A 25,332-nucleotide genomic window follows, 5' to 3' on the forward strand; every position below is an offset into this window, starting at 1 on the left:
TTCTTTACAATCTGATTTCAAAAAAAGAAATGTCATTGACTTATGGGCAGCAGTGAAAGAAGAATACCAAGGACTGAGTGATAAAGCAATAAAATATTGATTACCTTTTATGACCTCAGAGCTTGTCGAAAGACCATTCTCGTCTTATGCATATATTAAGAATAAATATTGCAATAAGCTTAACGCAGCTCCTGATTTGAGGTTATATCTGTCTTCATTTGCACCTGATTTAAAAAAACTCTGACCCATGAAGCAAGCTCAAGGATCGCATTAAAATTATTAAGAGCCACATTGGAAGATTTGTATATCAAGATGAATAATTGTTATGTACTTTTATCATAATTAATGTGGGTAAAAATTATTTTAATGCTGTTTTTATTTGTTTTGATCTTATGTTAGGCTGCTATTATAAAAAATTGAAATAAATTGTAAAATGTAAAATAAAAAATAAAAGCCTATAAATGTCATTAGGTTAATTTGAGTCGTTTGATTATTTAGCTAACCTAAGAAAATTTAAAAAAAAAAAAAAAAAAAACTTTTTTGAGGGATGGGTGGGGGTAATGAAGAGACGGGGTACTTATAACTGAAAAGCCTAATCAAGGGGTACGGGAGAGGAAAAAGGTTGAGAACCGCTGGTCTAGGCTATACAGTAGGCCAAATTTAATTTTTGTGATATGGCATTCAAACTATGATATAGACATTTGAAGAAACTGGACAAGTCAAGGACAAAAAACACAGTTAAACATGCAAAAAGCTGTCGGAATCTGTTAAACAGTCTTAAATGTCATTTTCTTATAGGATATTAGGAGATTAGTAAAGTCGTTGTTCATCATCTGGTAACAAAGTATGCTTTGTCCTTATAAAGATGTCTTAAAATAAATTATCTGGCAGGGTGTGTTGCAGCTAGGAAATAATTCTTGCATAAAGACAACAAGTTGAACTATATGCAAAAGTGCATATAGTATGAAGTGGCAGAAAGGCCAAATTTAAACTTTTTTCACGAAGACTCCAGTACGTTGATACTTCTCTCCAGCCTTTTGTGAAGCACAGTGGAGCCTATGTTATGGTCTAGGGTGTATTTCAGCCATTTGTGTAACAGATATGGTAAAACTCAATGGACTGATGGCTGATAAGAAAAGAGCAATGGATTCCTCATGAAATAACCTTTAGGAAATCAACTTGTTTGCAAAAAGTCATCTTTCAGCTTGATAACAACAACAAACCCACTGCAAACTCAATTAAGATGTACTTTCAGGAGAAGGCTGCAGATGGAACAGTATTGATTGGCTGAATCGGAGCCCTGACCTCAACAAAACTGAAGGACCACAGGGACAGGCAAAAGAACAAAAAAGCAGCGAAATACAAGGGAAGAGTTATGGCAAATCATGTAAAATGCCGTGAAGAATGTACCCAGTTTAAAAGCGAGATGCTTTAGCTTTGCGTTTGTTTGCAAATTAATTTTCTTGGTTTACCTAAGACTTTTGCACGGTACTTTCCATTATGTGTCTTAAAAAGTTTGCTTAGGACAGGGTGGCATTTTGTAGATTATGCTTGGTAGGTAGTACCCATATAAGAAAGATGCATAAAAATATTAAACTGAAGGTAAATCTAATAAAGGTGGAAAGTGGACAACATCACTCTATAAGACAGCTAGAAAAAAACACATCTTCTCTTTGTTTAGTATAAAGTTACAAATGGGTTATCAGAGGAATTCAGTGTTCCCTTTTTTAAGTAAGTTCAACAAAACAAAAAAAGTTTGCCTTCCTACTCTGGTCTTTCTGATCTATCTGTAGACATTATTTAAACCTTAAAATCCTTTAATGTTGTTAAAAATGTCTTGTAATTTTGATGCAGTTTTTTTCTTCACAAAATCAGACAGTGGTCCTCACTGTTTGTTAATGTACTGTTTATGTAACAACGTTAATGCACCTCAGTATACTTTATTATAGAAGAAGTATTATAAAGTTACTAGCAGTATAGCAGGGTAGCTTTCTAGAATTGGGTCTAGCAACATTTGGGTTAGATATGCTATCACAGTAGAGGTAAAAGTTAAATTATTTAAAGTTATGAAATAAAAATCAGTAATTAGTAATATAAATCTTTTAATTATGAAAGGTACCCAAGCTCTATACTGGTAATATGGTGGCAAAAAAGAATTTGTCATTGAGGAAACAGACATCATCAACATGATCAGTTTCTGGAAGAAGCACCAAACACCTTTTCCTCTGCAGTCCAGTTTGCCCAGGATGATTCCATGCATCACAGTAACAAGTTCTTCCAGTTGACACAACAGAATGAATCCTGGTACGGCTGACAGTTTGTTTTGGTTTTTTTTAAAATGGTACCAGCAAACAAAGACTTTATACTTTATCTAAATCATTCTTGTGGTTTACTTTGAAATGCATAACTTTTTGCAATATTAATTTGTAAATTTTATACAAATATTTGTTTTAATTGTTTTGTATAATGCAAGAATATGCATGTATTTCTTAGCAAGGTATTTTGAAGGGAGGACTAATAAGTTCTCCTTCAATTTCTTGTAAAACAACAAATGGGTTGGTTTTGGGCCTCTTTCCTGAAGACTTCTTTTTTTATGGCAGATATAATTGAGTTGCTGATCGAGTTGTAGTTACACTTGCAAATTCCATAGATATAAATCTTAAAAGGCTTCATCTTAACTAGCATTCCAGAATCTGAGTCAATTGGACTTGTATGAAATTCTGTTGATTTAAAAATGATAATAAAGTAACAAAAGTATATCTTTATTGAGGTTTAGTAAGATATACTTAAAGATTCCACAATATGTGCAGTGTGCCTGATGAACTATACAGAAAACCTTTTTTTGGCCTTTATATGAAGAGTACTACAGTATATAAAGTAATATTAAGGACTGTTAATTTTCAGCTTTCTTTGTATTGCACTGTGTATTTATTGTATTAATTGGGTAGTAATTTGTGTAAGAAGTTCCTTAAATTGATTTGTTTGGGACTTGATTAAAAAGTCTTTAATAAATGCTAAATGCAACATTGATTTAATTCAAGAATTTTATTACTTCACTCTAATTCCATTCTATTAACTTTATAAATACATTATTTCTCTTTTTCCTCTGTTAACCTTTAAAAAAAACCAACAATAATTGAGAATAGAGCAGTCCTGTCAGGCACAAGAACATTTTTACACCTCAGACACCAGATTTTAGGCTGCCCTCCCAGTTACTAAAGAACATCTGCATATCCACCATTAAAAGTATTCTGACAGGGAGTATTACCAGATGGTTTGGAAACGGCACACATCAAAACCACAGAGCTCTGGAGAGAGTGCTGTGGTCAGCTAAACGTATTACTGGGGGTGCACTCTCTAACTTACAGAACATCTATATTAAGTGATATCAAACCAAAGCAAAGAAAGTTTTCTTTGTTCTTCAGAGTTAGTTATACCAGAAATCACAACAATGACTTCTACTCTGTGCTGCAGTCAGGGAAATGCTTTTGCTGCCTGAAGACCAACTCGGCGAGACTGACAAGGAGCTACTTTTACACAGTCCATCCACATCCTAAATGAGGACAGTGCCAATAGCTACATTATGTCCTATTGTTTATTCTTTTATATTAAGTTATTCAAATTTTAGGTAATTTTTGATTTACTTATTTATTGCTTATTTTAGTAACTTTAACGTAATGCACACTAATGCTGTCATTTAACATAATCATTTTTAATGATATTTATAAAGTTGTGTATTATTGTTCATTGTCCTTTTATATTATGCTTCATGCACAGTCTTGGAGTGTAGCAGCTAAGCATTTTCACTACATATTGTACCGTGTATATAACTGTTTGTAACACGATTGGATTCTGAATAAAGTGGGATTTATTATATCACAGTTGCTGGATGCAGTGCTACACGTTTTTCTTCACAGAAATCACACTAAAATTGTATATAGTCTTGTATTAAGCTTGTATTCTTGTATTCACATTTGTAACTGGTTCACAAATGTATGCCAGTCTGACAGATTTTGAACAGGGAAACTTGTAACAAAGTCTTCATATACTGATGATGTGTCATCAGCTTGTGAACTCCACTAAGGTCATTCTGCTTCTAGTTAAGCAATAACAAGATCTCAGGATCAGGTGTAATCAATGTTATATAATTTATTGCTTTTTCATTTTTTCCAGATGCACAAGTTCTGCAAATGCTGATGAAATTGAGACCATTAAAAAGATTCAAGATTTCATAAAAGGACAAACAAGTGCGTTCTTTGAAATGGAAGCGTTCTTGCCCAAGAAGAATGGGTAATGAAATTTTTATCATTATATGGGTTAGAATAATACTATGGAAATTGTGATTCAATCAGAGATGTTCATTAACTATTGTATATTGTTAATGTGTAAATTTAGGTTTTTAGGTATATATTTTAATGTTTTAATTTTACAACAGTTTTAAAAAGAAGTGACCTGAGACGAAGACTGGACTCCTTTGGTACTTTGTCTCTCGGGAAAATCCTTGGGTACCGTTGGTGTTGAATGAGCGATTGCTCATGGAGTCCCAAATGAGGCACATTACCTGCGTTGTGAGGGATCGTCAGTTACAGCACTACAGCCATGTGGCACGTTTCCCCGAGGGTGATCTGACTTTTAAGATCCTCATTGTTGGGGACCCGAGTGGCTGGACCAGGCCAAGGGGTCGCCCATGTAACACCTGGCTGTGGCAGATAGAGGGTCATTTCCGGAGGGTGGGACTGGACCGCGTGTCTGCCTGGGGGATTGCAAACCGGGATCCCGAGTTGTTTCGTTGTGTAGTGGGTGCAGCAATGCACTGTACCAGTGCATACTCCCCGACTTGACTTGACTTTAAAAAGAAGAAAAATCACTATGCCACATCCTAATCTGAAAGGTCAGTATTAACAAGAAAAACTATACACTCATGTTTTATATAAAATATATATTTAATAGAACAACATGATCCTAATTCACTCTGTGACTGACTGATACAAAGTTCTTGGCTATTTGTGTACAACATAGAAAGAGCATTTTTGACTAATATGTCCATCTCATGCCCTTGAGGTCCTGGAAAATCCAACCTCACTGAAAAGTTGTTCTAAAAATTTCAGATGTTCATGCCATTAAGACTTTTCTTCAATCTCTGTTTCCCATGTATTAAGATGTGCATTTGTTTTATCTTTTTTGTTATTGTTTGGAAGCATAATATAACATCATTTAATTTTCATTGAATTTTCCATTACCTTCTTCTATATTCTGTAATTTAAAGCATTTACATTACCAGTGTTCCTTAAGAAAATGAAACTGTCAATGTATCTATCTCTCCTGCGCTGTTCAGGTTTGTCTTTAGTATTCTTTCTGTTCTTACGTGTACGATCATGAAAACCTGTCTTTCTACTTGTATATAAGTAAACTACATTTTTCAAATGAAGTGCTTCATTTTGTATGTAAACATAATGTAATTACATTAATTATATTATTAAGTTATTCTTTACCATCAGTCTAAAAAATTCCAGAGACATTTCAGTAAGAGTCGTATTACTTAAACGCAGCAGCTGAGGACAGTAATCAGTATCCCCAGGACTGGCTGTCCTGCTAAAACCACATCAAGAGCAAGGTAAAAATGCATCAATGAAGTTAAGTCTCTCTTGAATTGACTAAAGTCAAGGTTGACAATTCCAACATCATGAATATGGATGAAATTTATATATATTGTAAAGAATTCCAAAATGCACTTGGGTGATGCATAAGATCTATTGCAGTATGTCCTTAGGAAAGGTGGGAAAACAGTGGAAGGTTTGGAGTTACATTGGCTTGTTACTTCATGGAGACAAGCTAACACTTCCATCATAAGAAAATGATATTAGTGTTGTGAAAATATTTTCATGCAATAGGAAGTGGATGATTTATCATCATTGAAGTAACTACATACTTTGCTTTATATAATATTCTATCTATCTATCTATCTATCTATCTATCTATCTATCTATCTATCTATCTATCTATCTATCTATCTATCTATCTATCTATCTATCTATTCATTATATAGATTAATTGTGCAAATATTACAGTTTAGTTTCATGAGTTCAAGCTGAGGTACAGGTCCATAAGTAAATCCCAGCAGTTCTGGAGAGAAAAATGTATAAGAATTCCTCCTCCATACAGTGACTGGCTGTCCAGTAACTACACTAATTACACTAAAATAGATTTGGTTGAAATTACTGCTGGTAAAGTTGTTTTTTTTTTTTTAAATGATTTTAGAGGGAAATTAGTTCTTCTCCTTAAACATTAAGCATTGAATGAATGATTTTAATAAATAAATGAAAATAAGTACCAGAACTTGTGTTTATTGTTTTCTGTTATATTTTGAGTTGCTGAATTTTGTTTTGTCTCCTTCATGTTAACAGTTGTATAACTTTTTGTGTCACAATTTTGTTTCTTCGATTTTAAAGAACTGTTTTCAAAAGATTATTATTTTTTATATTCATGGTTCTATCACTCGTAACATCATTTATTTAGTTATCGTAACAAAAGTTGTCAGTTAAGATAATGTATAGTTTATCAGTGTATGTATAATTTGTTTGGTAAAGATATTTTCAGAGAATTATGTTAAAATGCAATACAATGGTCAAATTTGGGGGTTTTGCTAAAATTTAAATTAAACTGAGGAAAAGTAAACTAAATGGAAAGAGTGGGATAAATCGTTAAGCATTATTCGAAAGCTATGTGATTTTCTGAAACTTTTCTTACTTTTTTGATAACTTGCAGCAAATGATATATATTTTTTTTTATTCTATGCTCATATTTTTTGTCTTTTTCAGATTATACTTGACTCTGGTTTTGGGAGATGTCAATGTAACTCTGCTCAGCAAACAGGCTAAGTACTGAAATATTAACTTATTTTCATGACTATGGATTTCTGTGTAGTTTGCTCATTGTTAAATTTTAAATGTTATACAACTGGTCTTAATTTACAGCCTGGATTATGTTTCTAGTACTGAGCCACCCAAATTTATTAGTAGGTTGAGAACGCTGAACACTGCAATTCTGTTGTTCTAGCACAGTGTTTTTTAAACAGTGTGCCATGGCACAGTGGTGTGCCATGAGAGCTACCTAGGTATGCTGTGGAAATAATATTGTAGAGCACCTGGGTCTGAACCTGAGGGGCACAGTCTCCTCAAGGTGGTTGAGAACTGTCTGAGGAGGACAGGACCACCTGGTGAAGCTGGCATAAAAGCAGCTCCTTAATCACTGTTGCAGACACAACACTTGTAGTACTTAAGACGTGTCTCCGGGCTGCTAGAGTCCATCTGCCTGGGTGTGTGGTCACCAGCAAGTCTCACAGGTCCGGTGGATAGTGGGTATACAAGAGTCAGAGAGGCGTGAGCAAAGGAAAAAAACAGCTGGGAGATGCCAGCAAAGTGCTAACTAAGTGCTGTGTCTGAGAACACTTTTTTACTGGCTTCATCAGTAGTCCCACTTCTTTGGATAGTTGAGCATGTGTATAAGATAGTGGAATGTTTTTGGTTACAAAAAGTTTGCCATCACAGAAAAAAGGTTGAGAAACACTAGTAGAATTACACATTCACCATTTTATTGTCTAAAAGCATCCACCTTTAAAATGTCTCCTTCAAATTTCTTTATCATCAATGAAGCTATTCTTTAGTTAGAGAGGCTTCCTAGCAAAGCAAGTGATGCTAAAAATATTGTGTGTCTCCTATCCTTTCAGTAGGACTGTTTAACCTCCTAATTTTATTTAAAAAATTGCAGATTTTTTTCCTGCTTTTATCTGTGATTCTTGAAATGTATTGAATCCACAAAATTATGCTACTCTAGTAAATTATTAATGCTTTTCAGTGACTCACTTCTCTTGTCTGGTATGATAAAAGGGTACCCTTGTCCTAGTCCACTGCACCCAGATTAACACCGTGGAAACGAAAATAAAAATAAATAAAGCCAGGGAGACAGTAGGAACACCAGGTACAAAATGAAGAGAAAGAAAACCCCAAAGCTACAGCTTTTTCAAGCTTATCTAAATAGTCTTTTAACTGCAGGTCTGATCTTTGATACAATTTACCAACTTCTCCACCACAGTACCACATCAAAGCATTCCCCTTCTCTCCTACTGTCTGGCTGTCTTTCTCTCACTGAACCTGATCTCAGTTCCTCCCTGCCATGTGAGTGTTTCCTCTTTCTCTTCCAAGCGCTGCATTTTTCTAAAGCCTGCTTGTGTTTTAAATCTCATCCAAGGATCACTTCTAGAATTGGGACAGTTGCAGTTGCAACAAAGAGATACCAGGCTAGAACACTTTCTAGTAGCTTTTGGTGTCCCTTCATCTGCAAGCATTCTGTTACTCTCATAGGGCCAGGTCTTGGCAGCAGATTCATAGCTATCTTCACAGTCTGGGGTAAAGTACAGTCCCATAAGCTTTCTTCTTAAACCACATGCCATCTGTTTGGTCTGATGGTTCTAGTTCATTTTATTCTCTTGTGGACAGAATACAGTGAAGTTTTAATTTTTTTTTTTTTTCATTTCTCCTTGCCTCATTCAGTTTGTGATTAGAGGGCCATGGCATCCTTCTTCCTGCTAGCTTCTGTTTCCCAGCATTTTTAAGCATCAAAAGCTTGATAAGTAGGCAGATGACAGCATTTTTTGCAAATAACTTTTATCAAAGATCTTTTTTTGCATGAAAATGTGATCCTTTGGTATATGCTCCACAATGAATTATAAAAAAAAAATAACAAAATTATAGTTAGACAGATGTTTTCTACTGTGTTTGCTGTTTACATCTAAGAAGCATTACTGTATTTTAATATGAGGTTTATAGTGTATGCTATCTGAATAACAAATTTAAACAACTAAAATATTCATAGCCATTTATCATTTTGTATGTAAACTTAGTTGCCCTTTGAGAAAGTAGCTTTTTTACATTTGGATTTTAATTGTAAAGTTTGTCAACCGTATTTTGTTTTGAGTTTTATTATATTGAATATGGAGAGTAGATAATAGTGTCTAGTCTGTGGGCTTTTGAAACAACACTAATGGGTTTGAAAAAAAAAAAATGAACATAATTCAGTGATTTTTCTAAAAGTTGTTTTTCCTTTTACAGATTTGCCTATAAGGATGAGTATGAGAAATTTAAGTTGTGTCTCACTGTTATTCTCCTGGTGGTTTCATTCACATGCCGGTTTCTTGTAAGCTACAGGTACATAACCTTTCAAATGGAATCTTGTTTCCCAGCTACAGAACTTAACAGTGGACCATACTATTCAGTCTGTCTTGTGATGGACTGATGCGAGAAAGATGCAGGGATAGGCTGCAGTTTTCTATGACCTTGCAGCTTCATTAAGTATAATTAGAAAATCAAAACATAAACTGATTTGAACTGTATTTTCAGATTTAAAAATATTAAATATTTTTGGTGCAGTAGTTACAATACCTCACAACTGAAGGACACTGAATTTGAATTCTGGCTTAGTAACTGCCTTTTTGGAGTATGTACATTGTCTCCATGTCTGTATGAGTTTTCTTTTAATTGTCAAACACATTTGTGTATGGTTACTTAAGTGGAAGTATGCATAATTGTGCCTTAAGATGGACTGGTACTTTATTCTGAGTTTGCTCCTACAGTTTACCAAATGCTGTCTAGATAGTTATTACCTTAAGCTATTTTGGAGGATGGATTGATTTGGAGTACAGTTGTGCATTACAGCATTTTAAAATCAATTTGATAGATGGCTCATATCCAAGCAGCCCTGGATACAAAGGAAAAATCACTGGGCAATACCTATGTGCATGTATACAAATTTTAACAGCACAATAATAAAAGCACACATTTTCTTGTATTTATTTTATATTTTTAGATATGCTAGTTATAACCTTCTTTGTCCTTCTTGGAGAGGGTTTCATTGGCTTTTTAACAGTATAGCTTTGTATTCCCTATTTCCTGTAGTATTTGTTTCACTTATGGAATGAACTCTAAATAATACTTTGGAAGTCTTTGGGCAGGGCATTTGTCCCAGATCCCAACATGTCTAATATATTTTCAGCCAGGCAGCAAATTCTAAAGCTGATTCAGCATATGCATGTGAAATTGATGAAGTAGTCAGTTTTAATAGCTTGTGTAAGTTTTAAAAAAATAAATCTTGCACTTTCACCTTTAACTGTGCATTTTTATATTTACGTTATTAATGCAAGTGGAGGAGCAATGCAGGTTCTATCCAGCTGTAAAGCAGTGCAGCAGCTTATTATACATGCATCCATATTTAACAGGGGACATTAGAGAATGATACATTTCTTAGTACACATTTTTGGCATTAGAGAATGCTTATTACCACATACAGTATACCAGGATTTCTTGGCTAAGGTGCTACAATTGTGCATAGATCGACATTTAGATAAAAATGAATTTAAATTTGAGCCAAATAATGGTTTGGGCCTGCCACTATAGTAATTAATTATTAATTCATTTCTTTGCATTTTTATAGCGCTTTTCTCACTACTCAAAGCGCTCATAGTATATTGTGCATGGCCAACAAAATGGAGATTCTGGGGCAAACCTTGAAGAAGCTGGAGAGATTATATCTGCCAGCTAGCTTGTTATCTGTATTTAGTCTATTACCACAGTGACCCTTTATGGAACCCCTTATAAGTCATACAGAAAATGTGTTTATGAAAGAGATTAATATAAGCATTCCACTATAATTATTTTGAGTATTAAATGTAACTTGATGAAAACCCTATAAGTTGCAGCTTATTGCCTATTGCTTTCTTTTTAATATATTCATATTTGTGCTTTAATTTGCAGAGTGATTGATGCAGTCTTCAATTTCCTTCTTGTTTGGTATTACTGTACACTCACAATCCGGGAGAGTATATTAATTAACAATGGTTCTCGGTAGGTCTATCTGAGAGAAACTTTACCACTAAAAGTCATACGATATTTATTCTGTATTTGTAATGTGATGGACTTTTGTGCCTTCTAATGTATATGTATGAGAGTTCCAACTTTTTTGTTGTTTTATTTTATTGCAGAATCAAGGGCTGGTGGGTTTTACATCATTATGTTTCTACTTTCCAGTCTGGAGTTATGTTAACATGGTAGGCTGTGTTTTTTTTTTTTGTTTTGTTTTGTTTTTTTTTTTTTAATTTGGCTTAAAATAATTTTAAATGGATTTTCTAGATTGAAAGATGAACTTTGACTTATTAGAATATATTTCATTAAATAACATTAGTTAATGCTCCAATTGACTGTAAACTAAATGGCCCCCAGTCTGGCATCCTTGCATGTTTCAACTCTGATATTGACGTTAAATTAGCAAACTGTGTCATTGGGCTCAATTAGCTCATTTGTAAGACTGTATACTGTATGGTGCCTTACAAACATATTTGGTCACTTGGGCAATTCTGTAATTTTACTAAACATCAAAACCTACATTGAAATTTTATTTTCAGTGATATTGTTAATTCAAAGCATTAAATGTCAAAATTAGTAATTTGAATGTGACATAGTTTTAAGAAGAAAAAAATAAAATATGCTGCTTGCTTATAATATTTCTCTTCACAGTCTTTAAACTAATTTTGAAAATGGTAGAGCAATTTTACTGAATATGATAGACTAAAAAATATATGGTAGACTACTTGTCCTGTTTCCACTTCATACCGGTAGTGGTGGTTGTATTCATGCCAGCACTTGCCAACAGTATCAATAAGCATTGAACTTGACTTGTTCATATGTTGCAATGTTTCCTGTCATTTTATAATAAGAAAGCATTCATATAAAAGTGAGTCAGTGTGCTGCATTTTCTGAGAGAAATACACCTGGTATTTAAGCTGTAATGTGTTTAATAAGCCACAGTTTAATTTAGTCCCTTTGTCATGTTATACTGAGTAGTCAAAATAACACATTAGTATAAAATACAAGATAATTAAAGAAAATGTTTGCAGTAGTCAGTTATTTTATTATTTTTCCTCCATTTCTGTTATGTATGGACAGTACAGTGGTGTAGTGAATAGGACTGCTAACTCGCTTGAATTTTAAAGGTGAAGGGCCTGGGAGTGCTGCATAGCATGTGCAGCACAACATGAAGAAGGTCAAAAAGTGGTATTGTTTTAAAACCAGCCTGCTGCACCACCCAGCTTATAAACACAATGGCAGTTCAAAGTATTTTTGTTGTCCACTGTCTTTCACTGATTCTTGGCTCAATAGTTACAAAGCAGACAGGTTTAAATATAGTACACTTTACCTAAATTCACTAGCTTAGGGGCTGACCTAAGGTAGCAATTGATACTTTGATATTTGTGACAGTCACAGAGATGACTTAACTTCAACACTTTTACAGCCAAAATGATATTTTTCAGTAGAACAGGGTCAAATAATCATAACATTGGATAAAGTGATGAATACAGCAGAGAATGCTTTGTGTGTCATGTGTTGCCTCCGAATACTTCGATGTATTAACAGCACAGCAAAATACCATTTAAATAAAAGTGTTTTGGAGGATTCCAGGAGACCAAGCTTACATTTTGTTTTGCAAAAGACATTTGGACATCATGCAAGCTCAATCACAGAGCAACAAAACACAGAGATTAACTATTTCTGCATGTTAAATCTATGACACATGGCCACTCAATCTTAAATAAAAAGTAAAAAATAAGCAAGTACACAGCTAATATGGCTGTGAACACAGAATTGGTAATAATAACACATTTTTGTTAGTTTAAGAGAGTGACAGTACTTTGTGATTTTTTTTTTTCTTTTTCTATTTCAGGCCTGATGGCCCATTGTATCAAATGTTCAGGAACCAGTTCCTTTCTTATTCATTATATCAAAGTAAGTAAAGACACACATTTTATATACTTAATACTGTACATTGTCAGTGTTAATAATAATACAGATATTGTATCTGTTTCCTCATGTTTGCAAATTCTGATCTATTCAATCATCTATTTCTGAAACTTGCACATTAATTTTTGTAATAAGAAATTTTTGCATAATTTAGGTCTTGTCTCAAAGAAATTGAATGCACACCAGTCATTCCAATTGTAACACTGTCAGAGTACTGTAATAATAAACTATGATACCTTAACTTAAAGAAATATATTAAAATGCAATATTGGTGGATTTTATAAAAAATAAGTACAGTTCCTGAAATTGTACAGTTACTTAAGATGTACACCAATGAGTATTTTCTTCTTTCTTATGTTTGTATTGCTGCCCTTTTGACAAAAAAATGTTCACTGTACCCAAAATATTTTAAACTATTATTTCCTGATTAATCTTTTATTTTTGGCTCAGGTTTTGTGCAGTTTCTTCAGTATTATTATCAGAGTGGTTGCTTATACAGACTGAGAGCTCTTGGAGAGAGACATACAATGGACCTGACTGTAGGTGAGTGGAAATGTTTTGGTCAGTATTGATTTAAAAAAAGCTTTCTGCAGTTTTAAAAATACAAAGTACTGTAAAAATGAAAAATGTAACAGCTAAGATTTCTACAGTCAGGACCACTGGCACATGACTGATATCATTTCTTTACATCTTCTTACATGAAATGTAAATTGTGAAAAAAAAAAAAACACTTAGTACCTCTCTTAATTATGGAAGCCGAGAGAGGACGTGCAATATCGTTATTTTTTTAAACTGTTTCCTCGAGATAACGGACTAATTTTATCGAGATCTCGATAAAACAAAAGATCTTGTTTTCTCAAAATTATGAAATAATTGTATTTAACATTTTAATGTTTAGCTTATTGAAGCCAAGTCCTGTTTCAAATGACAGAAGAGCTGAACCGTATTGATCAGCGCGTCACATTTTTGTTCAATCAAGGGCTGACGCAGGCTGAAATATGTTTATGCCTTAGTTGAAAAAATAATAATGTTAGTGTCCGTCATTTAAGAAGACGGTTAGCAAGGCTATATAGTCATATATACGTCAGCTATATAGACGTCGCAGTCTAACCGAGCCTGATGCCAGGAGCAAAAGTTAAGTTTTGTTTTCTCAAGATTGAGATAATTATTCCATTATCTCAAGAAAACGAATTTTCATTTTCTCAACATCTCGATAAAAATTCTTCCGTTATCTCGAGAAAACAAAGTTCGTTTTCTCGAGATCTCGATAAAATAAGTCTGTTATCTCGAGGGGACAATTTAAAAAAATAACGATATTGCATGTCCTCCCTCGGCTTCCGTACTTAATAGTCAAAGGGATTGTAAGATGAATTAAATCATTTATTATGCTTACTTAAAATTAATAGCACAGCATTTTCAAGGCATGTGTTTGCAGATTAGAAGCACTCAATTTTTCACCTCCAAGCTAATGCTGAGCTGGTGTTTTCAGAAGTATATTAGTCTGGATAGCCTTTTCAAAATTCTCCATTTTAATGGAAAAATGTTAATAATGTTAGGGCTTAAACTAAATTAAAAATATACTCACTTTTCATAGTGAATGGAAGCAAATACTGTTAGCAGTGTTACTAGAATCACGTTCTTTTGTAAGCGCAAGAATTAGCAAATATAGTTTTGTTCATATCACAGAGCTAATGAGTAAAGAGAATGCTGCCTTTTTGTGTTTTATACTTTATTTGAAAATATCACTAAATAGTAACACCTAGGGATATGAGTTTATAGATCTAACAAGTTATTGTTTTTTAACTCTGTTTATCAAAATGTCAACTGAAAGATCCTGTCTTGACTCAATAATAACTGTTAACAGTAAAGAAAAAATGGAGACTTTCATGTGGTTTTTTTTTGTTTGTTTGTTTTTTGTTTTCTGATTGTGTGAAAAGATTTCAGGCAGATAATCACTTGGCAAATGCAGACAGCTATTTAGAAAATATCTAGGACAATTGTTTATATACAGGGAGAGTTTTAATAAACTACAAAGTAGTTTATACCAAAATTAGAATCAGTGGCATAAAAGATCTGTGCAACATAAGGTAAGGTATACATAATTTTAAAAAAACTATTCAACTGTGTGACCTTTGTGAGAAACAAAATAATTAATTGGTTAAAAAGAGTATATCCCAAATGACAAGTGAAAATATTACAGTGTTAAATCATAAACATTTATACTATTTTGGCAGCACTTAAGGAATAAGTAAATGAATTTAAAACTAGTATGGGGGTGCATGAATATATTATTACTTGTTTTCCTTCATATGTTTTCAACAGCATGGCAGCCGTTGATCATGGGATAGGCGAGTACAGCAAAGCTGAGAGAAAGAAAGTGCCTGTGGCTATGTAAGAGGCATCCTCACAATTAGAAGCTCCCATCAGACACTGCACCAAAAAACCAAAAGCTTTAGCTTCCCTGACTGAAGGGGTCATTTAGTAATCCAAAGGCCCCAAGTTCGCATCCCATGCTGTTGTTTAGGGTGGATGAGCATCTGATAGAGGGGGTTGCCTGAGCAAATTTCTGACCAGAGACAGGGTGTTGTGATTTGTGAAATGAGAAATGGTAATCGTAATGAAGCTACATTTTCTAACATATGAAGACTGACTGTGTTCCTTATTACAAATACCCGATCATACACAGCCTGCAGAACAGAGCAGGTCTGGATATTTGAGGCAGGGCTATGCTCATATGCTCAGGTTTAATCTGCTTGTCATGTATGATGCTCAGTTGTCATCTTGCATTATCTTGAGCCCAAGACTGATGGGCCATTCCTTTGACTCAAAAATTGTGTAAAATGCAGGTAAACAGCCTTACTAAACATTATTTAATGAATCAAATGGGTTTAGGATTTTTTTATTAGGGTTTATTTTGATTACTTATTTTATGTTTTTTACCTATTCTGTATTTTGATATCTGAACAAAAATGAAGGTAATTTTTTGCAGCCAGAAAGCACTTAATTTTTTTTCATTTGAATTATTAGTTAGTTAAGTGCATACATTATGAAAGTTCACCATGCAAAGGAGTTTTCAGGAATGGATTAGCTCCACAAAGCAGGGAAGCCTGTATTGTGTGCATTTAAAGCTAGAAAATGTTGAACCATTATTTTAAAAAGATTTTGATTCACCAGTTATCTCTCATCAGTCTATGTATGTGAAATAATGGTGTTTACATAACATTTAAATAAATGTCCTGTACAGACATATTAAAAAGAGGTCTTCATCACTTTGGGAAAAATCAAAAATTTCATCAAAACTTACAATGTCTAAAATGCTTGTTTTAGCGTCTTCAATGAGAGAGTCTGTCTTGTTTCAGTTTATGCTTTGCCTGTAATTTTTGTGAGCATCAAATCAAATTTTATTTGTTTCATACAATTCACTATACAGTACATACAGATACAGTACATTATGTAGTGAAATGCTTATTTGCTCAACTCCAATGATTGTGCCTTTAGGAAGAATAACAAAAGGACAGTAACAAAATACATGACTGTATAAATATTAAGAATTTCAAATATGTGATAGTAAGAAATAATAACTAAATAAATAACTTCTTATCAGTGCTGTTCCTGTGTAAAATAATAATAGAAGGTACACCATCTGATTTGTTCAGCATTGCTAAGCACTGGATGTAATACGAGTTAGAAATAGTATGAGCCTATAAAATGAAATGCATGTATGCTTTCTTTCAGAGGGTTTTCAGTCATGGATGTGGAGAGGCTTAACATTTCTTTTGCCATTTCTCTTTTTTGGACATGTAAGTACAAATCCTGTTTATTTATTATTTGAAGCAAGATGTACAGTATATTGATATCTAGAATTATTTGTTTAAAAATGTTTAAGAGAATAAAACTATTGAATAAACATTTGTTTTAAGAATGTTTGGGACAAAAAAAATAATGAAATGAAAATGCTTTTTGAAATTGTTATGGATCACATAAGTGTAACTGCCATTTACCTGAAAAGACAGACCAGTGAACAGTAGGATGGGTGTATAGGGTAGGTCTTGACATTTCAGTTATCTTAGTAAAACTGGTATCAGTTTGGTAAAAAGGAGGGCACATTTCTCTTTTTGTCTGGTCTGCAAATGACTAGGCTTCTTGCTTATTTTCTGAACTGCCAGCCTGAGAAGCAATACATAATAAAAGTGTTACATTTTGTATTTCATCATTTGATTTCCCTTTTAGAGGTAAGAATACTGTATTTGGAAATATTTTCAAAATGATGATGTAAAGTTACAGAATCTTTACCACAGTTCACACTTTTTGCTCATCTAAATTTTAAAGTATTTTACTAATGCAAATTCCATCAAGGTTTTTCACTTTAAAATCCTGACTGCTGTTTTATTCCCAGTTCTGGCAGCTATATAATGGGCTAACACTGTTTAAACTTTCTGAGCTTCCAGAATGTAAAGAGTGGCAGGTTAGTAACAAGTTGGTTTTTTTTCCTTTTAATTACTTTGTAACAGATGTTTCTCCATGCACTCCTGATTGTTGTTATTTGTGGATTTTGCACACTCTTTCCATCTCCATGTGAATTTTCTATCCGCATTTCCATGGAGCTCACTTTTTTTTTTTTTTTTTATTTCAAGTTGGCCCTTCTAATTTGGGATCCTTCTGTGATTTGTGAGTGGTGGTGTATGTGTGAGAGAGCCCTATGATGGACTGGCACCTTGTCAGTGACTGTTTCCTGCATTGTTGCTGCCTTGTGCCCAGTGTAGATGGAATGGGCTCTGGCTAATGGCACCTCTTAATTGGGTTTGAGAATGTTATGTTATGTGTGGATCAAACTTGTTAGAAAATGGACAGACAGACAACAATATTTTATTAAAACAAAAACTGAATTACATCATCCTGACATTTTTTCACATCAGGTATGTAAATAAGCAATTAAGTTTTTGCAGTTTGATGCCATAACAGCATTTGTCCTATAAGACTGACCATTTTTATGCCAAGGATAGTTGTGATGCTTGGGTTGCCTGTGGCTGGCGTTATCTTCTTTTGAATCCAGAACATTGATAAACATAAACCGAGGATGGACTGGGCAATGAGAACCCATAACACAGTAAGGGTGGTGAAAGAGTTCTCAGTGGTTTTTAACAATTATAACTGTGTCCAAAACACAATGTGCAGTGCAGTTTTTCCCATAAATGCATAAGTAGAGAAACATTCCCAATAATAACAGTGTTTGTGAAGATTAAAAATCCAATACATAAATTAAAACGGTTAAAATTAAATTTAAAACATAGACAGGATCATCACCTTTGCTTACTCTGTAAAGTCTCTTCAGCAAGGAGTGACGTCCACCCGCAAGTGCAGTCATACTTCATTGTAGCTCAAGTTCCCAACACCATCCCTAAGCGTTTGGCAGGGAACCATGCGAGCTCTGCTCCCTTCTCCTACCACCATCCCTGGGCATTCAGCGGGAGTCACCCAGAGTAATTGTTCACTTCATCTTGGGTGCTCAGCAGAAACAACCCCGACCCGTGATTGTCATCTGCTCACTCCACCCAGGGCCATTTCCCAACCTATTTTCTCCATTCTACAAAACTGGCTTTGCCCTGATCCTGCTCTTCCTTTCTTTCCTTTAGCATCCATCTTTTTGTTTTCCTTCCTTTTTACTTGCCTGAGAGGACTGTTTTTACTAAACATTGCTACACTGCTACCTCTAGTACACTTCACCACAATAGTACAAAATCAAATGGATATTGCAATAAAATGTTTATAGATTATAAATCTTTACCAGAAGAGTGTTTTTTGTCCTAGTATATTTACTGCAAAATTATTAATAGATGTAATAGAAAAAGTGTTATTTACAATTTGATGAATATAAAATGTGATTTTATTGTGTCATGCTTTGCCATGTTGACCTTTTGTTCCATTCGTTCTCAATTTGTGTTCTGTCCTTATTCTCCTGTGTAATGTTAATATTTATATCGATTAATCTCATATAACATTCATTTCATACAGGTTCTAACGTGTGGCTTAGCCTACATGATTCTTTTTCTTGGAAATTTTTTTACAACACTACGAGTGCTTCACCAGAAGATTCAGACCAAACTTCATGAGAGAACCAAATGTCTTTAAAAAATGGCATAACTCATGGATTAGAAAAATTGTTGAAGATTGTATACTGTTCTTCTAACATAGAAGAAACCTGTGCTTGTGATTCATGCAAATTATGGACAAATATTATCATTGGAATAGGAAACTGTGATGGAATCAAATTAAACTATTTAAATCAAAGCTGCAAAGTGTCAATAATTTTACATCTTGCATAATAGTCTAATTTCTAATATGAACATATGAACATTCATTAAAGGATAAGTTAGGTATTTTTTTCCAAGGCAAAGCTTCATAAATATGGTATATGTGCATTTGTTATGCAATGGAGCAGCCCTGTTCTGAAGTTAAGCGTTTTATGTACATTTTTAAAAATATCTTGCATGTCCTTGTGTTTTACAATGGAACCTATGGTGCATAGAGCACCACCGGAAAATAAAAGCTCAAAAACTCAACCGAATATGTCCATTTATCAAGCCAAAGAAGTTATCGAGCATTGATCTACATCTTAAGGTTATACTCGCATAGTAAAATATCTTATGTGTGTCATTTTCAGACAAAAAACACCAATATTGTGAGATTTATCCATTAAAAAAAAAATAGAAAGACCAGCTGTGTGTACTCCCCTTAGTGTTTCACTGTAGTAACCTTTCACTCCCCAGGGGTGTGGCTTCCTCTTGAAAGACAAAATCATAGTAAACTTTTCCTGCCACGTGCTTGGTATTATTTTGATTTGCTTTCATATTTATGTGAGAACTCCTCCTCCTATCACACAATAGAAAACTCATCCTTACCTTAAGACAAAAACTTCCAGGAATATGTGATAAAATGATTATTTACAGAGTCCTTTTGTTGTCACAAACGTGTCAGAAATGCAGAAGGTATGTTTTCTTATATCAAAACCTTTGCCACTTTAAAGTGGACTTATAAGTTTTTAGGCTTTTATTTTCCGGTGGTGCTCCATGCCCCATAGCTTCTATTATAAAATGCCAGAGTGGGCAAGATATTAAAAAAAAAAAAAAATTATAGTTAATGCTTAATTTTTTAACACAGTTTTGCATAGCAAATACATATATACCAGGTTTTAGAAGAAATAACTTTGACTTGAAAAAAATACCCAACCTATTTTTTAAGATATCCCAAAAAGTTGAAGCATAGAAATATTTAAGTTTGTGGGTAAAGCAGCTTTTGGCAAAATTAAAAATAAGTTCTTATTGTTCACAGTTTAGCTAAATGTTGTTAAGGCAAGGTCATTCAAGCTGGCAAACGATTGTAAAACACTCGTTTTCAGTATTTGTAATGCATTGCCTCAATTATTGCAATTTGAAAATCTGATCTTGAAGGGAATTATTTTCTTAGAAACAAATGCAAAACACATCAGGTTGATGTTTTAAAATGAATGTATTGTTACAAAAATAAACATTTTGTAGATTATTTTTTGTAATGCAGAAAAATGCTTCTAAATATCAAAAATTACCTAAGTATTGAAAGGTGTTGAGCCTGTCCGAGCAAATGAAACACCAGTAAAACAAAAGTTTTAATTTTGAATGTGAACTGGTAAGTTCCTTGGTTTTTCTGATCTTAAGACCCAGACAATTCTGTTTGCACGAGGAAACAAAGTTCTCCACCTTACTCCTATACTCTTTCTCGTCCCCCTTATCAATACACTCCATAAATGCAGAATCATCTGAGGTGTACAAAGTGAAGTGAAAAGGAGACCGGACTGTTCCTTGTGCTGCTCACACCCATATTAGAAACCGTCCTTGAGTCTCGCAGACTGCTGTCTGCCCAACATATAGTCCATTATTCAGAACACCATAAGGTCATTCACCTGCTTATCTCTGAGCTTAGTTCTCAACAGGGATAGCTGGATGGTACTGAAGGCACTGGAGAAATAAAACAAACATCATCCTCACAGTGCTGCCAGCTTTGTCTAGGTGAGAATAAGCCTTGTAGAGCAGATAGATAATTGCATTCTCCACTCCAATCTTTGTCTCATATACAAATTGCAGTAGGTCCAGGTGGTCTACCACAAGAGGACTCGTAGTCCAGGAGCGGCCTTTCAAAGGTCAGCTTGATGTGCAATGTACGTGCCACTGGTCTCTAGTAATTAAGTGAAGAGGTGCTTGCCTTCTTTGGAACAGAAAAAATACAGGACATTTTCCACAGCAGAAGCACTTTCTTAAGCCTTAGGGACACACTGAAGAGGTGACAGAGGACACCACAAAGTTTGTCAGAACGGGTCTTAAGACCCTGAGGACTGACTCCATCTGGTCCCATGGCTTTTCGTGTGTGTAGCTACCTCAGTTGTCTCCTTACTTGATCTTTAGTTATGGACAGCCCATACTGATGGTCAGAGTTGGACTTGTCACTGGCCATTCCAGTTGATAGTAGGGATGGTGTGGCATGACTGGGCATTGGAAGATGGTGGCAGTGAATGGGGAAAATCTATTAAATTGGTTCAAGATGTTAGCTTTGTTCACATTCCCTTCTATCACCTACTTCCTGGATTACTGCAGTCCAATTATTCCAGACATCCATCATGTTATTCTGAGTGAGTTTGTTTTCTGTTTTAGCTTTGTAAGCTTGCTTTCCTTCACTCAGCATTTTCTTAAGCACTTGCTGTGCATCCTTCAGAGCCTCTTTGTCACCAGATTTCTTTTTCTCATTAAGGAGACCTTTTAACTCCTTGATATTACATGGTTTGTTGTTTAGAAAGCAACATACTGTCTTTTAGGGTACCATGGTGTCAACACAAACGTTAATATTGTCTGTGATGCAGTAACCAAGTCCTGCACCTCTTTTCCTAGCCTGTCATTTGGAAGCAGGCATTCAGAGCCATTTCAGCCTCCAGGATCCACTTCACTATCCAGATGTTAACAGGTTGTCGTCTAATAACAAACGTGTAATGCAGAATAACATTAACACTAGAATTACCAAAGCCTACAAAAAAACTCATAAATCCGGCCCACCTTAAATCCGTTTGAACCTCTCTGTCAGCGTCTTTTGTCCTGTAAATGTGCCGATCAAAACAAGCAGCAAGCAACCTGCTATTCCATCCCCCCACTGCCTCAGAACGTGCACAAAGTTCTCCCAGCTCATGCCTTCATTATCTGGGAGTGAAGTGCTGGAGTTTTAGAGTGGAAATAATAGATCGTTATTTGGAACACATGCATTTCATGTGTGTTCTGTTTCTACAATAATCTATGTAAGCACATTGTTAAAACAGAAACGTTTTTCATATTTTAGTAATAAATGAAGAGAAAAGCCAAGCAAAATGACACCTTTTATTGGCTAACTAAAAAGACTATAATATGCAAGCTTTCGAGGCAACTCAGGCCCCTTCTTCAGGCAATATGTAATCATTACATCTGTATTTACCGTTTTCAGTAGTGAGCTGCTCTTATTGTTAATATTATACAGTAAACACATACATTTGATTTGTGTCTGTAACAGCCGGTGTACATTTATAGGACTTGTAAAAGTTAGCGTTTTTATCCCCCCCACTTTTATTATCTCGGTCGCGATCACGATACAACACCCACCCTCCCCGCACCAGAACTGACGTGGGGAACAAAACGGTAAATTTGCTGGGAAGCTGGTTTCGAACTCACGACCTCCAGAGTATAAATCGGCAGTTCTAACCACAGCACCACGGAAGCAGGTGTATTGTACTTGCACCTTTTTGTGAAAGTGTTTATTTGATCTTTGGCCATCAGCGTTCACACATTATACAGTTCATGTCTACATTTTGTCATTTATTACTAAAACGTGAAAAACGTTTGTTTTAACGATGTGTTTACATAGATTGTTGTAGACACAAAACACGCATCAAATTATTTCCCCTTGCAATTCTGGGTAGCTCACTCCCAGATAATCAATCAAGGCAGGAACTGGGAGAACTTCTTGCTTGTTCTGAGGTGGTGGGTGGATGGTATAGCAGGCTGCTTGCTGCTTGGCCTTATCGACACATTTAGAAGACAGCAGACGCCGATGGAAAGGTGCAAAGGGATTTAAGGTGGGCCAGATTTACAAGTTTTTTCATTGGCTCTGGTAATTCTAGTGTTAATCAGGTTGTGATCAAATCTGCCTAAAGGTGCCAATAGTTTGCACATAAAGGCATCTTTAACATTTGAATAGAGCGGGTCTAGCTTGTTATATCCTTGAGTGGAACAAGACACAAACTGAAATTTGTCCTAGTTCCTTCCAAAGTCACATGACTACAGTCACCACATATTATAACTATAGGGTGAGAATGAATCATTATCAAACTGTTGATGACAGAGTAAATCGTTTCCATTGCTGAGTCCCCATTTGCAGAGGGAGGAATATAAACATTAATAAGGATCATCTAATTCAGTGGTCCCCAACCTTTTTGACAGCAAGGACCACTTTATTAGATGCAAATTTTTCCATGGACCGGTCGGGTGGGGGGGGCAATTTTATACACAATTTACATAACATTTCTTTTATTATTAAGTTATTAAGCAGTTCGCATACGTTTGCAACCTGAGATTTTTCTTCTTTTTTTGCATATAACAAAGACATATGCTTTGCATTTGCCATTCCAACAGATTGCACATCACAAACATTAACACTGTTATCGTTTTCTTCGTGTCTGCCGTTTCTATAGGAGGGTGACAATGAGTTAAATTCCAATGGATGTTTTTCAAATGTTGACAAGCAATAAGCAAAAGGTATCACTGAAAACCACAGAAAACAAAAACATAAAAAAAAAAAACAGTACAAGGAAAGTTCGAAGAAAGAATTGTTTTACAATGTTTCTGTTTGGGGATCGTTGTGCAAATGTACACAACTGAGCTACGACCACAGATCTAACTGCTCTGTGGATGATTCATTCAGGCATTTCAAGGTCACTTCGTTGTAATGAAAGCATCTGCTGAATGTACTTCGCAGTAACGCGATTTCTATAGACTCGTGTCATATGGGGAAACTGTCGGGACCGTAACAATACTTTGTTGTAATACTCTCACTTCGGTCTCTCTCCTCTCTCTGCACCGCTGCAAAGCCCCGCCCGCCAAGCTTTCTGAAAAGTCTGAGTGAGTCTCCATTGCCGGCAGTTCTCTCGCGGCCCGGCTGTCAGATGGCTGCGGCCCGGTAGTGGGTCGCGGACCGGTGGTTGGGGACCCTTGATCTAATTTATCTCCCTGGGAAAATAAAGTGGATGACGGACAGAACGTCGTTGTCTCAATTAAACTGTAGTTTTACCTGTAATATAGCTTCCCTTTTACACCATTCCTCATTCTCACAAGTGACCAGTACCCCTCCTATCTTTTTACCACACCACAGTGCATCTCTGTCTGCTCAAATAAAGAAACTGTTCTTATGATTTAGGTTAGCTTGCTACTCCTTCTTCCTGGCCGTTCTGCAATATCAAAATTACATTCCAACAAGTATAATAAGAAGAAAAGTGAATTCTGTTGAACACCACATTCCCCAGACTTTCCAGTGCCCCCTTCATTGTATATGTTGTGTAGCTTGGAAATATAGCAATGGCACTGAATGTTACATCAGCATGTGAAGAAGAAAAGAGGAGGGTCTTAACAGTTTGTAATGTCAGAGTGTGCTGTAGTATTGAGTCTTCTTTTGGGATTCAAATGATAAGACAAGTAAGCAAGTTGTTCCTCAGTTTTACAGTATAGGACTGTAATACAAGACCCAGTGTTTTATTCATAAATGAGCACTTCATAAGGCAAGCATCTTCAAGTCAAAGGTTGTGGTATGTACTGTATACTGCACATGTAGTTTTAAGTAGGAAGGCCAAAAGCCATGTAAAGCTTTTTATGTTAGAAGAAGGATTTTAGAAGTAACTGAAAGCTAGTGTAATGATGCCAATAGAGGGGTTATGTAGTTGGTCTTTCTGGTTTTTGAAGGACTCTTGCAGCAGCATTTTAAATTAGCAGAAAACTACAAATAGAATGACTTGAACAGCCACTCAAGAACACATTGCTACAGTCAATCCAACTAGACAAAAAATGTGTTTGTTGGCATCCTTGTAGTCTTCACAGTTAGAAGTTGCCCTAATTTTCCAATATTTTAAAGTAGGTTTTGAATCGTGTATGAAAAGACACACTGTTGTGAAAGGTAACATCAAAGTTTGATGCCAATCAAGTAAAGCTAGGATAAAATTAGTATAATGAGTGTATTTGCAAGCACTTTAATAACCTGGCTCTTCACAAAAACCATGTTTCAGAAATGCTATTCATACCCACATAATGGTTAGAGAAACTGTGTTAACACGCTCAGATTGCTCTGCAAGTAACTCAGCTATGTGGCCATGTTAACCCCTAACCGGATTGCAGTTAAGGAGTTTGTAGTATGTGCATGTCTGTTGCACTTGTTTTGCCTGTTTACATACTTC

At 35.0% G+C, this 25,332-nt stretch overlaps 1 protein-coding gene across 1 annotated transcript in view; it reads left to right on the top strand.

Moving 5' to 3' along the window:
• The window catches only part of tmem120aa (transmembrane protein 120Aa), a 29,508-nt gene extending 9,192 nt beyond the window's left edge, over positions 1 to 20,316 (top strand). Inside the window, exons 3-12 of the mRNA XM_028807028.2 lie at positions 4,174 to 4,290; positions 6,819 to 6,878; positions 9,108 to 9,203; positions 10,806 to 10,895; positions 11,033 to 11,098; positions 12,769 to 12,830; positions 13,296 to 13,388; positions 16,581 to 16,645; positions 17,242 to 17,310; positions 18,858 to 20,316. Coding sequence (XP_028662861.1) covers positions 4,174 to 4,290; positions 6,819 to 6,878; positions 9,108 to 9,203; positions 10,806 to 10,895; positions 11,033 to 11,098; positions 12,769 to 12,830; positions 13,296 to 13,388; positions 16,581 to 16,645; positions 17,242 to 17,310; positions 18,858 to 18,974 — 835 coding nt within the window. The 3' untranslated portion in view covers positions 18,975 to 20,316. The remainder of the gene's footprint in view (positions 1 to 4,173; positions 4,291 to 6,818; positions 6,879 to 9,107; positions 9,204 to 10,805; positions 10,896 to 11,032; positions 11,099 to 12,768; positions 12,831 to 13,295; positions 13,389 to 16,580; positions 16,646 to 17,241; positions 17,311 to 18,857) is intronic.
• The last annotated feature ends 5,016 nt before the right edge of the window (positions 20,317 to 25,332 follow it).

The sequence above is a fragment of the Erpetoichthys calabaricus genome, chromosome 8 (assembly GCF_900747795.2).
Source record: "Erpetoichthys calabaricus chromosome 8, fErpCal1.3, whole genome shotgun sequence".
In the NCBI taxonomy this organism is placed as follows: domain Eukaryota; kingdom Metazoa; phylum Chordata; class Cladistia; order Polypteriformes; family Polypteridae; genus Erpetoichthys; species Erpetoichthys calabaricus.